This window comes from Alexandromys fortis, unplaced genomic scaffold, assembly GCF_014885135.2.
Source record: "Alexandromys fortis isolate MF-2015 unplaced genomic scaffold, M_Fortis_MF-2015_v1.1 scaffold_67, whole genome shotgun sequence".
Classification (NCBI taxonomy): Eukaryota; Metazoa; Chordata; class Mammalia; order Rodentia; family Cricetidae; genus Alexandromys; species Alexandromys fortis.
This window is the reverse complement of record NW_026067945.1, coordinates 9,075,826-9,088,738: the sequence shown is the minus strand read 5'-3', so window position 1 is coordinate 9,088,738 and position 12,913 is coordinate 9,075,826. Positions and strand designations below refer to the sequence as shown.

At 46.2% G+C, this 12,913-nt stretch overlaps 1 protein-coding gene across 1 annotated transcript in view; it reads left to right on the top strand.

The window, feature by feature from the left end:
* Slco3a1 (solute carrier organic anion transporter family member 3A1) overlaps window positions 1-12,913 on the top strand; it is a 220,127-nt gene that overhangs the window by 160,808 nt on the left and 46,406 nt on the right. The window contains exon 5 of the mRNA XM_050149153.1: window positions 7,362-7,526. Within this exon, the coding sequence (XP_050005110.1) occupies window positions 7,362-7,526 (165 nt within the window). The remainder of the gene's footprint in view (window positions 1-7,361; window positions 7,527-12,913) is intronic.

Here is a 12,913-nt window from a genome sequence, read left to right as displayed (position 1 = left end):
ACAAAGAGAGGTCGGGACAGCCAAAATTGTCATACAGAGAAACCGTGTCTCCAAAAATCAAAAAGAAAAACAAACAAAAAAAAACACTCTACAAGCTACCCTACATCCTGACCTTTGGGAGGCATCTTCTCAATTGGGGCTCCCTCCTTTTAGATAATTAGCTATGCCAAGTTGACCTAAGACTAGCCAGCACATGTGTACCGCCATGCCACGTTCTTTTCCATGGATATCAGGGACTGAACTCAGGTCCGGCTGGTGTAGCAGGCCCTTTACCAGCTGAACCATCTCTCCCCATTTGAGGGTCATGTTTCATATCAGCCTGTTAACAGCTCCAAGAAGGCCAGCTCCATGGAAGGCTGGATGATGTAATTTTAATCCAGATTTCTCATAGCTGCATGGTTGTGACTATACTACCTCTGTAACCATTAGCAAAGGCTTGCAGAGTCCAGAGTACAAGATGAAAGGACCCCATACAGTTCAGAAGGATGTAGTAGGGACCATAGAGCGTGTGCTTGAAGATTCCACCCTGAAGGACTACCTGGAAGGACGAGAGAAGAGGACAGTGACCTTGCTCTGAGGGCAAGCTGAGGCAGCAGGCATGGACATTGTGTACTCGGGTGTGGTTTGGAGATGGACATCTGGTTTGTGTGTGATTTAGAAAAGAGTGTGGTAGAAGTCAGATGGGGATAGTTCCATGTGTAGCAGAGTGTCTGGTATCTGAAACAGAAGTCCTGGGTGCATTATGAATGGATCATCAGTGCCTTGGCACTGACCTTCAGATAAAAGACTTTGTTTTATCAACCCTAGTTTCCTCGCCAGCAGTTTGAGTCAACTCTACCGGTATGGTGCCTTGCAATACCACTTTGTATCCACCCTCCGGGAAAGTCTGCTCCCTTGAGGCAAAGCAAGAAGGAGAGGCTCAGGGATGATGATATCTGAAAGTCCCTAAAGTGATTCTAAGTAAATTCCTAACTGGAAATGAATACCAGAGACAAGGACGACCCTTGCTGGGTCCCCATGAGTCCCCATGAAGATCAGAGCACCTCCTCCTCTCACCACCCACCCCTGCTACTTCCCCACAGTTGAGCTTACATAAATTCAAGTGCTGAGAGAATTCTGTCACAAACAAGTTGGGACAGAATGGGCTCCGCCAGTGACCTGAGTGTCATGAGGTCCTGCTGCAAGCAAGCTGGGTAGGGGGTAGGAGCTCGGTTTTGAGGTAGACTGTGTGTCAGTTTGCTTTACCAGAATGCTACTGTTTGCCTTTGTAAACTTTCCAGGAAAGAATTCTCACATTTCTGGGTTTTCACTTCCAGAAGAACTAGGAGGTACAGCGAGCCCTGTATGGCAGCAGGACAGAACGCATTTTCACAGCGGAGGTGTTTAGACACAGGCGTGAAGTAGAGGTGCCTGTTTGCTTCCAAGACTTGTTATTGCCTAAGCCATTTTCTCACTGCTGTCTTTGCCTTGGAAAGATACAATGCTTGGGTCGTAAAAAGTAGTCACTGCCTCTGAGCCTCCTTCCTCCTGTCCTCTCTGTCCTCCCTGGGTAAGCCTGTACCTCTCAGGCCACCCATAGAAAGGGAAGACCCTGGGTAACACTAGTGTGGAACTATAGTCTGACTCTTAAGTAAACTTGTGAGTGGCCCCACCGCGCCTTTTCTCTTAGACCCTCCTGGTGGTCCCAATCAGTTCTTGGCTATGGCTGCCCTGGCCAGCACACACCAGTTCACACACACACCAGCTCACACTTAGGTTTCATTCTAAGTGTTTGTTTGGGGCCAGTACTTTTTTGTTTGCTTACCCGGGCCACACTTTCTTCTTACAAAGAAAGTGTTGCCCTATGCCTGTTTTCTTCTAAGGACGGAACAGTTGGGAGCTAGTTCCCGCAAGAGAGCCACAGAAGAGGTCAGGGCGAGCTGTGGGGGCCTAAAAGCAGGAGGTCTGGCCCTGCCCTTTGCTGCTTGCTGCACAGGGTGAACGTGCTAGAGCCATGCTTAAGAGCTCTTCCTGTTGATGAGAATGAGGTAGAATTGGTGGGCTGACAAACCCAGCTACCACTCAGGCTATGAGTTGGCCCATCCTGCTCGCCCCCGTAATTGTCATAGACTCTCCCTCTGAAACTGTAAGCCCCAAATAAACCCTTCCTTCTATTAGGTACCTTGGTCATGGTTTCTTAACACAGCAATAGGCTGAGACACCCAGGCTCAATGAGAATTTTTACTAATATTTGTGAGAGTGAAACGCTACTTCTTACCAGCAGGTCCAGCCTGCTTGCTTAATCTTCATAATAACAATAGTGGCTCAGAGAATCCAGGACAGAACAACACCCTTATCACAATGTGCTGTGGTGGCTGGTGCTGTGGCTGGAGTTTCTGCTATGTTGCTCTAATTGTGGGACCATTCCTGCCTCAGTTTCCCCATTTTTAAATGGAGCATTCCATGGTTCTAAGATCATGTTTATTGTGAGTCTGTGAGTTGATGATGAACACTTAGGATGGCATTTGCCACATAGACAAAGTCCCAATGACATTAGTTCTTAGGATGTCCCCAAATGACCCATAAATGAACAACAGTCCTCTGTCCCTCGGGAATGTCTTCCGGGGGCTCACAGTAGACAGCCTGCTTTCCATGGAGCTGGCTGCCCTGTGCTATTTCCAAGATGGTACCATCCTACTGGTGACAGCAGTGGGCTCCCAGTGAGAGCGCGAAAGGTTTCCCAGGTTGGTAGATGATTCAATCCAACCCCTTAGACCTCAGCTCCAGTACCAAGGCTAAATCAGTAACAGAGAGTTAAATGGCTAAGGAGGCTGCAGATGTTCAGTGGTCTGTTGTGGCCCTGGTTCACCCCTCTCTGTTCATCTGGGCCACGCCTTAGCCACTCCTTCCTTGAAAGGCTGACTTTTATGGGTTTAGCAATCTGCTTGAGGCACTAGGACAGCCCTAAAGCACGCTAACTAAGGCCTCATTTCCAAGCAATGGGAGGGGTCTGGAAAGGTGGGCTGAACCTGTGAAAAGGGAGTCGGCTTTTGATGGCCGCAAGTTGTTACGATAAAATTGTGCATGGGAGGCTGAATGTGGGAGGAAGAAAGCAGAACTTGAGGAAGCCAGTCAGCTTAGCTACAGAGAGAAAAGGGTCAGGCAAATACGGCATCCCAGGCCTTCCCCCAGCCCAGTGATTCTCGAACTTAATCATTTTCACATCTGATTCAAGGAGAAGTTAGCCATTAGGCTTTAAGGCAAGCAGGAAGGCTCCTGTCTTAACTAGGAGCTCTTCTTGCAGAGTGGAATGAACTCGAGAATAATTAAAAGTCTGAAGAAATACAGAAATGTTCTATTAACCGGAATTGCATCTTCATGGGGCCAGAGCCCTTCCTATCCTGAAACAGATCATGAAGAATCTAATGAAGATTAAGGCCATGGTGAGGTCTGCAGAAATGTGCTAATTGACTCAAACCATCATCGCCAGTGTCATTTTGGAGCCAGATAAACTTTGCTGCGGGAGGCTTCTGGTGGTGTGATCCAAGGGGAATACAAAGCTCCTATTCTGGAATCCCACTTGGCAGAGACTGCACTCCCCCTGAGGAAATAAAGCCTACAGCAAAAGCATGGCAGAGATCCTAGATCTACCTGGATTGTCTCGAACCTGACGCTTCACTGCTGGCAGGGCTTCCAGAACCTCTGTGTCATCTGAAAGAGCACAGTGACTAAGTAACAGTGGTGTCTGCCATGACACAACAGCAGCCAGGACTTAGGTTCATAGTCACCCATTCCAGGGAGCTGCTGCGACCACGTGATTGCCCTCCCTCCAGTGTGTGGCTATGACCACTAGTCCCTGATTCTGGGTACAGACTAGCCTCGTGCTTGGCACACCCTGTCTCAAGTTTACCTTGGCCCCTCAGCAGTGATTTACCAGTCTTGATACCCAAAGCACTCTTGTCCATAAAGAACAAATCACCCTCTGTTTATGCCCATTGTGTTCGCTTTCCGTATTTATTGAGCTCCACTTTAAACGCTGCCGAGTCAACAGTTCTCTGAGTATTTGCACAATACTTTAAAACAATATGGATTTAACAAAGGAAAGTTTCTTAACATTTAAACACAGATCTTAAAAGCAAACACTCCTGGGCATTTATTTGAAATGATACTTCTGAAAAGTCAGATTGCCATAAATGTTTAAAGGCGTGTAAAGTATACACACAGCGTGCCCATACAGACCAGGAAACTCTAAGCACAGTGTGCAGGCATGAAGTCCGAGGGCTTGAAGCTGTTTGTTTGCCGTCTTGGTTCATACACTTCGTAAAGTTTTGACTTTAATTTTTTTTCTTGCACATCCCATTAACCCTCACGCTGCCTTCCTAAAGCCTCAGACACACAAGCAGAACAGCCGAGGCCATCGACTCTGGTTATTGACTATGTTCCTTTGGATGTGGGATTCAGGGCTCAGTCCACAGTAATCCCGGCTTCCACTCATCTGGTCTAGCACCGTGCTGTAACTAAACCCTTAAATCCTCCCCCACCCCACCCCCACACACCTCTGGAGAGTTTCACTTTGGAAACTTGATGTCTTTCCCAGAGATGAAAATTTTTAAGTTTTGTATATCTGCCAGTCCCTGGCCTATTGTTCTGTCATTTTGATGCATTGAGCTTGTCTGTTAACGTTATTAAAAACTTATGTGTCTCCTATTATTATTTTATTCTAATTAGATGGGCCATTTGGAGGTTTCATCTCCTAGGAGATGCAATTGAGCCTGTGTAATTAGCTCTCTTCTTTAGGACAGCTGGCTCAGTCGTCACCTTGGAGTGCAGGGTTGGGCTCCCAGCCCACCTATTCATTTTATATGACCACAAGCACTTTACTGGGCTTTTCTAATACTTAATCTGACTTCTCATGAGTCTCTGCATCTGATCTTTTCCATGTGCACAAAGAGAAACAAGTAGACCCTGTCACCATGCCTCATTTTTCTTACTAATATGAGTATAACAAAATAGAATTCTCCTTTTTTTGTGTGTGTATCATCGCAGGCTGGCCCCAAACCCATTATGTAGCTGAGAACCATCTTGATCCTCCTGCTTCAACCTCCCAGGGGCTGAGATTGCCAGTCTGTTTTGTGCAGCCCTAGAGATCAAACCCAAGGCTATGTGCATGCGAGGCAAGCCACTTTACTGAGCCCCATTACCAACCAGCCCCAAGTCTAATCACAGCACAACACTTGGACAATGTTTGCCGTAACCTACAGCTCACCTCTATCCTTACTATTTATAGTGAATTATTTATGATTTAAATAAGACTTGTCTTCAAATTACTTGAAATCAAGTTTGCTTGTCTTAAGCCATAGCTCTTGATGAATCAGCTCTATTTGGTTAATTATTTTGTAAATACCACTGGCTTCCATCTGTGTAAGTTCTACATCCGCAGACCTAACTAACTGCTGCTTGAAATGCACGCCACGGACAACTGCATCTGTACTGAACGAGTACAGACTTTGTCGTTATCAGGATCCCCTACACAATGTGCTCTAGCAGCTACTTGCATAGCATCCGCCTTGTACTTGATGTTAGTGGTTTAGAAAAGACTCACGGTACATGAAAGAACGGGCATGAGTGACAGACCAATAGTATGCAATATAATAGATTTGAGCATGTGTAGATTTTGGTGTCCAGTACAGACACCAAAATAAATGTGTGGAGTCTGAGATGGTTTACTTGGTAAAAGTGTTTGCCGTGCAAGTCTAAAGACCTAAGTCTGAATCCCCAGAGTCTATGTAAAAGCTGGATGAACGGCACAAATATCTAACTTCGGGGAAGTAGGAGGCGGAGATAGGAGAATCCCCAGAAACCCTGCAGGCCTACTAACCTGTGGTAGGAAGGCAAGAAGGAGATATATGAACTATCTCAAAGTGAAAGGAAAGTACTGACACCCAAGGCTGACCTCCATATGCATGTTTTGGCATTCGTGCATCTGCATTTACACACAAGAAAGAAAGAAAAAAAAAAGAAAGGAAGGAAAGAAGGAAGAAAGAGAAAGAAAGGCATCAGTGCAGAAAAGATGGGGCCAACCTAGCATCATCCGGGATATACACATCAATTGAGGAGAGCTGATTGAAGACCATGTGCCAAGAACTCTACTTACTAGAAACTTACGTAATTGTACTTATTTTCAAAGTACAGAAACCAATCTCCAATTTTTAGCAGCACCAATAGAAGAGGAAGTTTTGGTGACTTGCGAAACCATACTGTAATGCAAATTAGACCAGAGTAAATAAGATGGAACCATGTGGCCTCCACACCACTGTCAGGCCCTGCTGAGATGTAACACAGTGCACAGCTCCAGGGTGTGCGTGCTGCAAGCCAACTCTCCTGAGTCCCTGGGCACCTGCAGTGGTCTGGGAACCTCTTCCAGGTTAGGTTGGGCAATGAGGAAGGTGTACCTGGGAGGCGGGGTATGAGCGTGGTAAACATTTAGGAGAAGAGCATTATGGTAGATGAAGAAGACCTAGTATACAGTACAATGTGGAAGCCGCTCAAAGGGGCACAAGGTCTGGGAATGGGGAGGGAGGGTCAAGCATCCTGGGACTGTCCCAGCACCAAGAAGTAGACCAAAACCTAGAGTACCAGACTGTAAATCATAGACTCCCTGCTGTGGCTCTCCCTAACTGTGGACCCTTGAGCAGTAAAACCTTTAAGCTGATCTTATTAGTTACTATGTAGGGTATGATCAAATCAACGCTGTTAGCTCAGCCCCCCGTGGATTGCGCCAGCCCTGCAGATAAGAGCTGAGAGGAAGACTTGATTTGGTTCACACTTATTTTGTAAAAGATGAGAGCTTCACTTCTTTCTTGACACTGATGACGTTAAACCTATTCTCCGACTGCGCATAGAGTGTAGTTCTAAATTTTGCTTATATATTGGGCATGTTGACATATACCTAAATAATTTGATGTATAAAACTTATATATGTAACAGTTTTCACCTTGTGGGAAAAATTCCCAAACAGAATTCCTTTTGGAGTAGAGTGAGGGACAAAAAAAAAAAAAAAAAAAAAAAAAAAATCTTGTAATTCCTTAAAAGATACCTATCTCTTGTGAGCCCCTGAAGTTGTGGCATTGAAGAAGCCAGATAGAGCAGCGTGTTTTAGTAGAAGATGGCTTACTTTGTAGGATATTGGTGTTTTGAATCCAGAGTTCTCAAAGTTACAAATGACCTACATAAAGATAAAGATTCTGGCCTGAGCCACCCAAGTGCCTTTGGGTGTTGTTTAAAGAAACAGGCAAGAATGAATCAAGGAGTCTCTAATGAGGTCTCAAGAGTAGGCACTCCACACGTGTGACCTTGACCTTGCTCTCTGTTCCTCCCCACAGTGATCCCCAAGGTCACCAAGCACCTGCTCTCAAACCCCGTGTTCACCTGTATCGTCCTGGCTGCCTGCATGGAGATTGCCGTGGTGGCCGGCTTCGCTGCCTTCCTGGGCAAGTACCTGGAACAGCAGTTCAACCTCACCACCTCCTCTGCCAACCAGCTGCTCGGTGAGTGGGTCTCTTTGCCCTCCGGTCATACCCAGAGGCTCAGAGAATGCACTGAGAGCCAGGAAGTGTGCAGGGCTATGCTAAGCCAATAGTGGTGTGGCGTATCTGTGACCTTTCTTTGCAAGGAACTTCGGAGTGGGATTTTTTTCATACTTGAGACAAATACTAAAAACGTATTATAGGGTCTGTGAGATGGCTGAGCAGGCAAAGTATTTGTTACTCAAGGCTGGTGACCCAAGTTCAAAACCCAGAACCCACCTTTGGGGAAGAGAATCAACATGGGTACCATGACACACTCAGGCATAATAATAATAATAATAATAATAATAATAATAATAATAATAATAATAATAATTTAAAAACAAAACCATATTATAAGAAAGAACAACAACAATAGAAGGTACATGTAGGAAGCATTATGAGAGGCCAGGAAGTCCCTTGACTGATGTGAACGGGAGATTTTGAAGCACACATGAAGAAAGCAATCCACGTCCATTGTAGATTAATAGATTTTCATTAGGCTAAGGGATGATCTCAGCACCATACACCCCACAGCGGGGACTTTACCTCTTGAACTATTTCTACAGCCCCAGGAGTTGTTTTGGTTCAAAGATTCATCACGTCATTTTAGGTATGCGTGCTTTGCCTGAACGGGTATGTGTGCGCCGTGTGCATTCCAGGTGCCTGCAGGTCCAAAGAAGGTGTGGGGTCCCTTTGAGCTGGAGTGATAGGTGGCCGTGAGCATCAAACCCAGCCAGTCTAGCCAATAGGCAAACTCTTGACTTCAGTGAGCCACCCATCTCAATAAACAAAGGTGCAGAGGCTTAAAAAAAAAAACAGCTCAGAGGTTAAGAGCACGGACTGCTCTCTCAGAGTACCCGGGTTAAATTCCCATCACCCACATGGTAGCTTAGAAGTGCTAATAACTCCAGTGTCAGGGGATTTAGAGCTCTCTTCTGGCTTCTGGGCATTAGTCATAGACATGGTACACAAGCATACATGCAGGCAAGATAGCCATATACATAAAATAAATTTTAACTTAAAGTGGAGAGCCATAGATAGAGGTACCTGACTTCAGCCTCTAGCCTTCACACACCTATGTACACACACACACACGGGGGTGGGGAGAGAGAGAGAGAGAGAGAGAGAGAGAGAGAGAGAGAGAGAGAGAGAGAGAGAGAGAGAGAGATTTTTCTTGTTTTTTTTTTTTATGTCTGATTATTAATCTTGTTTTTACTTGAACCCACACTGCGATGGGAATGCACGACAGAACCTCTGCTTCGGGCGGTTTTTACACCCTCCATTAAAGCTCAGCATATGCCTGAGCTGTGATCCGTCAGTTCCGTTTCTGGGCACTTCTCCAACAGAATGGAGTGTTTAGGTCCGCTCATTTGCATATGCATATATAACAACGTTCGGAGCGGTTTTGTGCATAATTCTCTCAAACTGGAACCAGCCCAAATGTCTGTCTACAGCAGAATGGGTAAATAAACTATAGACTGTTCATTCTATACCACACAGCTTGGGAAAGGATGGACTCCCACACAGGCGTCCATGTAAATGGGTTTGAGTTTAAATGTGTCACACACAAAGAGAATTTATTTATGGGACGTAAAAAAAAGAATCGTCAACTAAGATAAAAGAAGAGAGAGCCACAGTTGTCCTTGAGGCTTACAACTAGGCAGAGGTACCCAGGAGCCTCCTAGGCAGCTGCGCATATGTGCGTGTGCGTGTGTGTGTGTGTGTGTTTGCGTGTGTGTGAATTGTGCATGTGATTACAGATACACATTCGCACATATGCATGTGAAGGTCAGATATCTATAGCAGGTGTCCTCTTCAGTCCCTCCACACCTTAGTTTTCCATGCAAAGTCTCTCGCTGGCTAGCATGATGCTGGGCTCCATGTGTATCCCTACAGCCCAGCATTGGGGTTCCAAGTGTGCACCCCTACTGGTGGCTTTTATGAAAGTGCTGAGTGAGGATCAAACACTCCCAAACGCCAGGCATCTGGAATTGTTCTAAGCTTGACCTGAGTGCTGGTTGTGGGGGCGTTTGCATATTGGAAAGTTCACCAGCATGGTCTTGTGTGTTTCACATCTCAAATTAAAAAGAAATTTAAACCCTGACCATCATGACAACATGCCATAGATTATTTTCCTCCCTGAAAACTGAAGAGGAATACAAGTTTTTTTGTGTTTGTTTGTTTTTGTTGTTGTTGTTGGTGGTGGTGGTGGTGGTTTTTTGTTTTTTTGGGGACTTTTTTCTTCTCTCTTTTCACTAGTCATTCTTGCCACCTACCCTTTGGTCAGAGTATGAGCAAAATGCAGCTTTTTAATACTTGCAGAATGGAGGGGAAAAAACCCACCTCTCCTTATAGTGGAAGCTGTAGTGTTTGCTGTCTCTAGGATCTGGGGTTTGGCCCTGCAGCAGCACCCCAGAGGTTATCTCCCACCTCCTGGTTTCTTCTCTGCTATGGTCTCCCATCTTGATTGTGTTTGCACTGTTGCATCTTCAGGGCCAGGTCCTATTGTGGAACAAATGCCTAAGCTTTCTATCGACACACAAATCAATAGTCTCTGGGGCAGAAGGTCAGAAAAACAATTCTGCTACCTAACATCTGTTTGTTTCCCAATGGTTCCTGCTTGTTAGAGTGCTTAACAAGGTGGGAAGAAAGGGGGTGGGGGTCTCTTCGTAGTCTTCAGGCAGACAGCCAGCATCTCCTGTCTCTATGTCTAGCCAATGGCATAGATCCAATCAGTGTGTACTGGGGACAGCCCACTGCAGGAGGGGCAGGCAAGGTGCACTAGGGGACGCTTATGTAGGGAGATACTGTCAGAATGGCTCCTGTGCTCCTGGAAGATAGTGTGTGTGCAGTATTATGCAGGAAAGACTCTGGGCCACCCACAAAGTCATCAGCAAATGGGTCAGAGTTCAGAGAAGAGCAGTGCAGACAAGCCAGGGGCCGATGACATTGATTTATGAGTATAGATTAAAGGGGCTCAGTCTGCATAAGTCAATCTAATGAGGATGAAGTTTTGGTCCTGTGAAGTTCTGGCAATGGCCAGGGGTGTTAAGGACATGTACACACATCATGGAGGAAGGGAAAGGGAAGCTAATAGTGACTGGGAGAAGAGGTGCTGAAATCCTGTTGTTGCCATGGTTACCATCATCACCAGGTGACACCCCCACTGTCTCAACTAGAAAATGAAACAAAGCCCAAGATGCTCTCCGGGAGTAGGCATGTTGTTACCAAGGATTATCCACACAGATCCAATCTGCTCACAGACTCACTCTTTCTCAAAGGGATGTCTGAATGTTGTCCAGCGCAGGGTGCTCTATTAGACACTGAGATTTGGGCTGGACTGAATGGGACGCAGAGGGTACCCTTCCTCCTGGAAACTCCATGCTGATAGAGGAGGAGAGCAGGATACAGGATGGGCAAAAATAAACACGGCAGTTTTAGATGGCAGGGAGAACCATGGCAACAGGAACTCTGCCTAGGGATAACAGGAGACTGTTACTGAACCAAGAGCTCCCCGATGCCAGCTAGACCAGCTGGATGGCTTACCATGGACATCCCGTCTCTTCCTCCAAAATGCACAGTTACAGGTGGGCCACCACCTGCCCAGCTTTAACCTGGCTTCTGAGATCCCACTTCTGGGATCTCACTGGTACCACGGGTGTTTTATCCACCCTTGTATGTCACCAGAGGAGTGGGGGCCGATGCAGCTTCTCAGAAGCGGGGGGAGACCATTCCAGGAAAGATGGACAAGTGTGTCCTAGGAATAGAACCAATGTGTAGGCAAAGACTGCGGCACCCTGGGCACCTAGACATTTCCAGGGAGAGAAAGTAGAAAAAGCGGGTGTGGTTAGAGTGGTCAGTGGCCTGGGCTGGGGATGGAGGCTCACAGGACAAGGTCACGTGGAAACTAAGCTCAGATGTCAGAGGCAGCCAGTAACACACAGGTCCGTGTCTGTTCCCAGCATGGCCAGGATAGGGCCTTGGCAAGCTAAGCCTTCCCAATTTTATTTTCTTACCATAATATGAAAAATTAATTTGCATTCCCTCAGCACGTACCAGCTGGTTGATGTAGTCGATTGACCTGGGGGTTGGTTGATTGGCAGGGAGGAGACAGCCTAGACTGGAAAATGGCCATGCATAATCTACACGGTAGATAAATGACACTCAGTAATTTAAAGACGAGTCGCAGATGAAATGAATCAGAAGAGAGCCCCCGCAGAGAGGAGATTGGGACAGCAGGGTCCTCTGGGTCTCCGACAGTACTCTGGGTCTCCGAGAGTCCTGGGGAACAGTTTTTGGGCCTGCTGCCTATGAGATAGTTCTGTGTAGAAGAGAGAGACTGTGTGTACTTACTAATTATTAACCAGGTATTGCAGAACATAGTGATGAGAATGATACCGCTTCCTGAGGCGTGGCAGAACTGGCTAAATGGCATCCTCCACTGACATGGGAGCCCTGCAGCTTTAACAGCTTTGGAGCCTATGAACTGTCCTTGCCTTGCCTCGCCTCATTAGAAGAGGAAGAGAAAATCCTCAGAGCGTGGGTGTGTGTGCGTGTGTTTCGTGTGTGCATGTTCACATGTATAAGTTTGGATAAGTCTGAGAGTGTGTGAGTGTGTATGCTGAATCCATGTGTGTTCGTTCACGTGTATAAGTGTGTATGTCTGCAACTGAAGTGTATAGGAATGTGTGTGTAGGCAAGAAGTTTATATTGATATCCTCATTTACTCCCCCACTTAATCTTTTGAGGTGGAGTCTCTTGCTGAGCTTGGCGCTTTGCCATTTTCCACCAGACTACCTTAATGGCTTGTCCCCAGGATCCCCTCTCTGTCTCCTGTATATTGATGCCACCAGGCCTGCTTGGCATTTCTGTGGCTTCTAGGGATCACAGCTCTAGTCTTCACGCTTGCATGACAGTCACTTTGTCTACTAAACCATCTCCCCCACCTAGAACTCTCAGGTAATCTTAAGTCCCCTTTCGGGGTGACTGCAGACATGCCCGGAGATGCTCATGTGGCATGGTGACTGAGGACCTGAGTTCCATGCTCAGAACTCAGATACAGTGAGAAACATGAAGGCCAAAGTGAGAGAGGGCATCTCAAAACCAGGTGCCTGAGAAATGACACCCAAGGCTATCCTCTGGCTTCTACACGATACAGGCACATATGTGTACATGTATACAAATACATTCACATGCTTGATTCACAGAGAAGTTGAACTTCCTAGGATATGCCTTTAATCCCATTACTTGGATAGCTGAGGTAAAAAGATTGCCAAGTGTTTGAAGCTAGTCTGGTCTACAGAATACAGATAGATAGATAGATAGATAGATAGATAGATAGATAGATAGATAGATAGATAGATAGA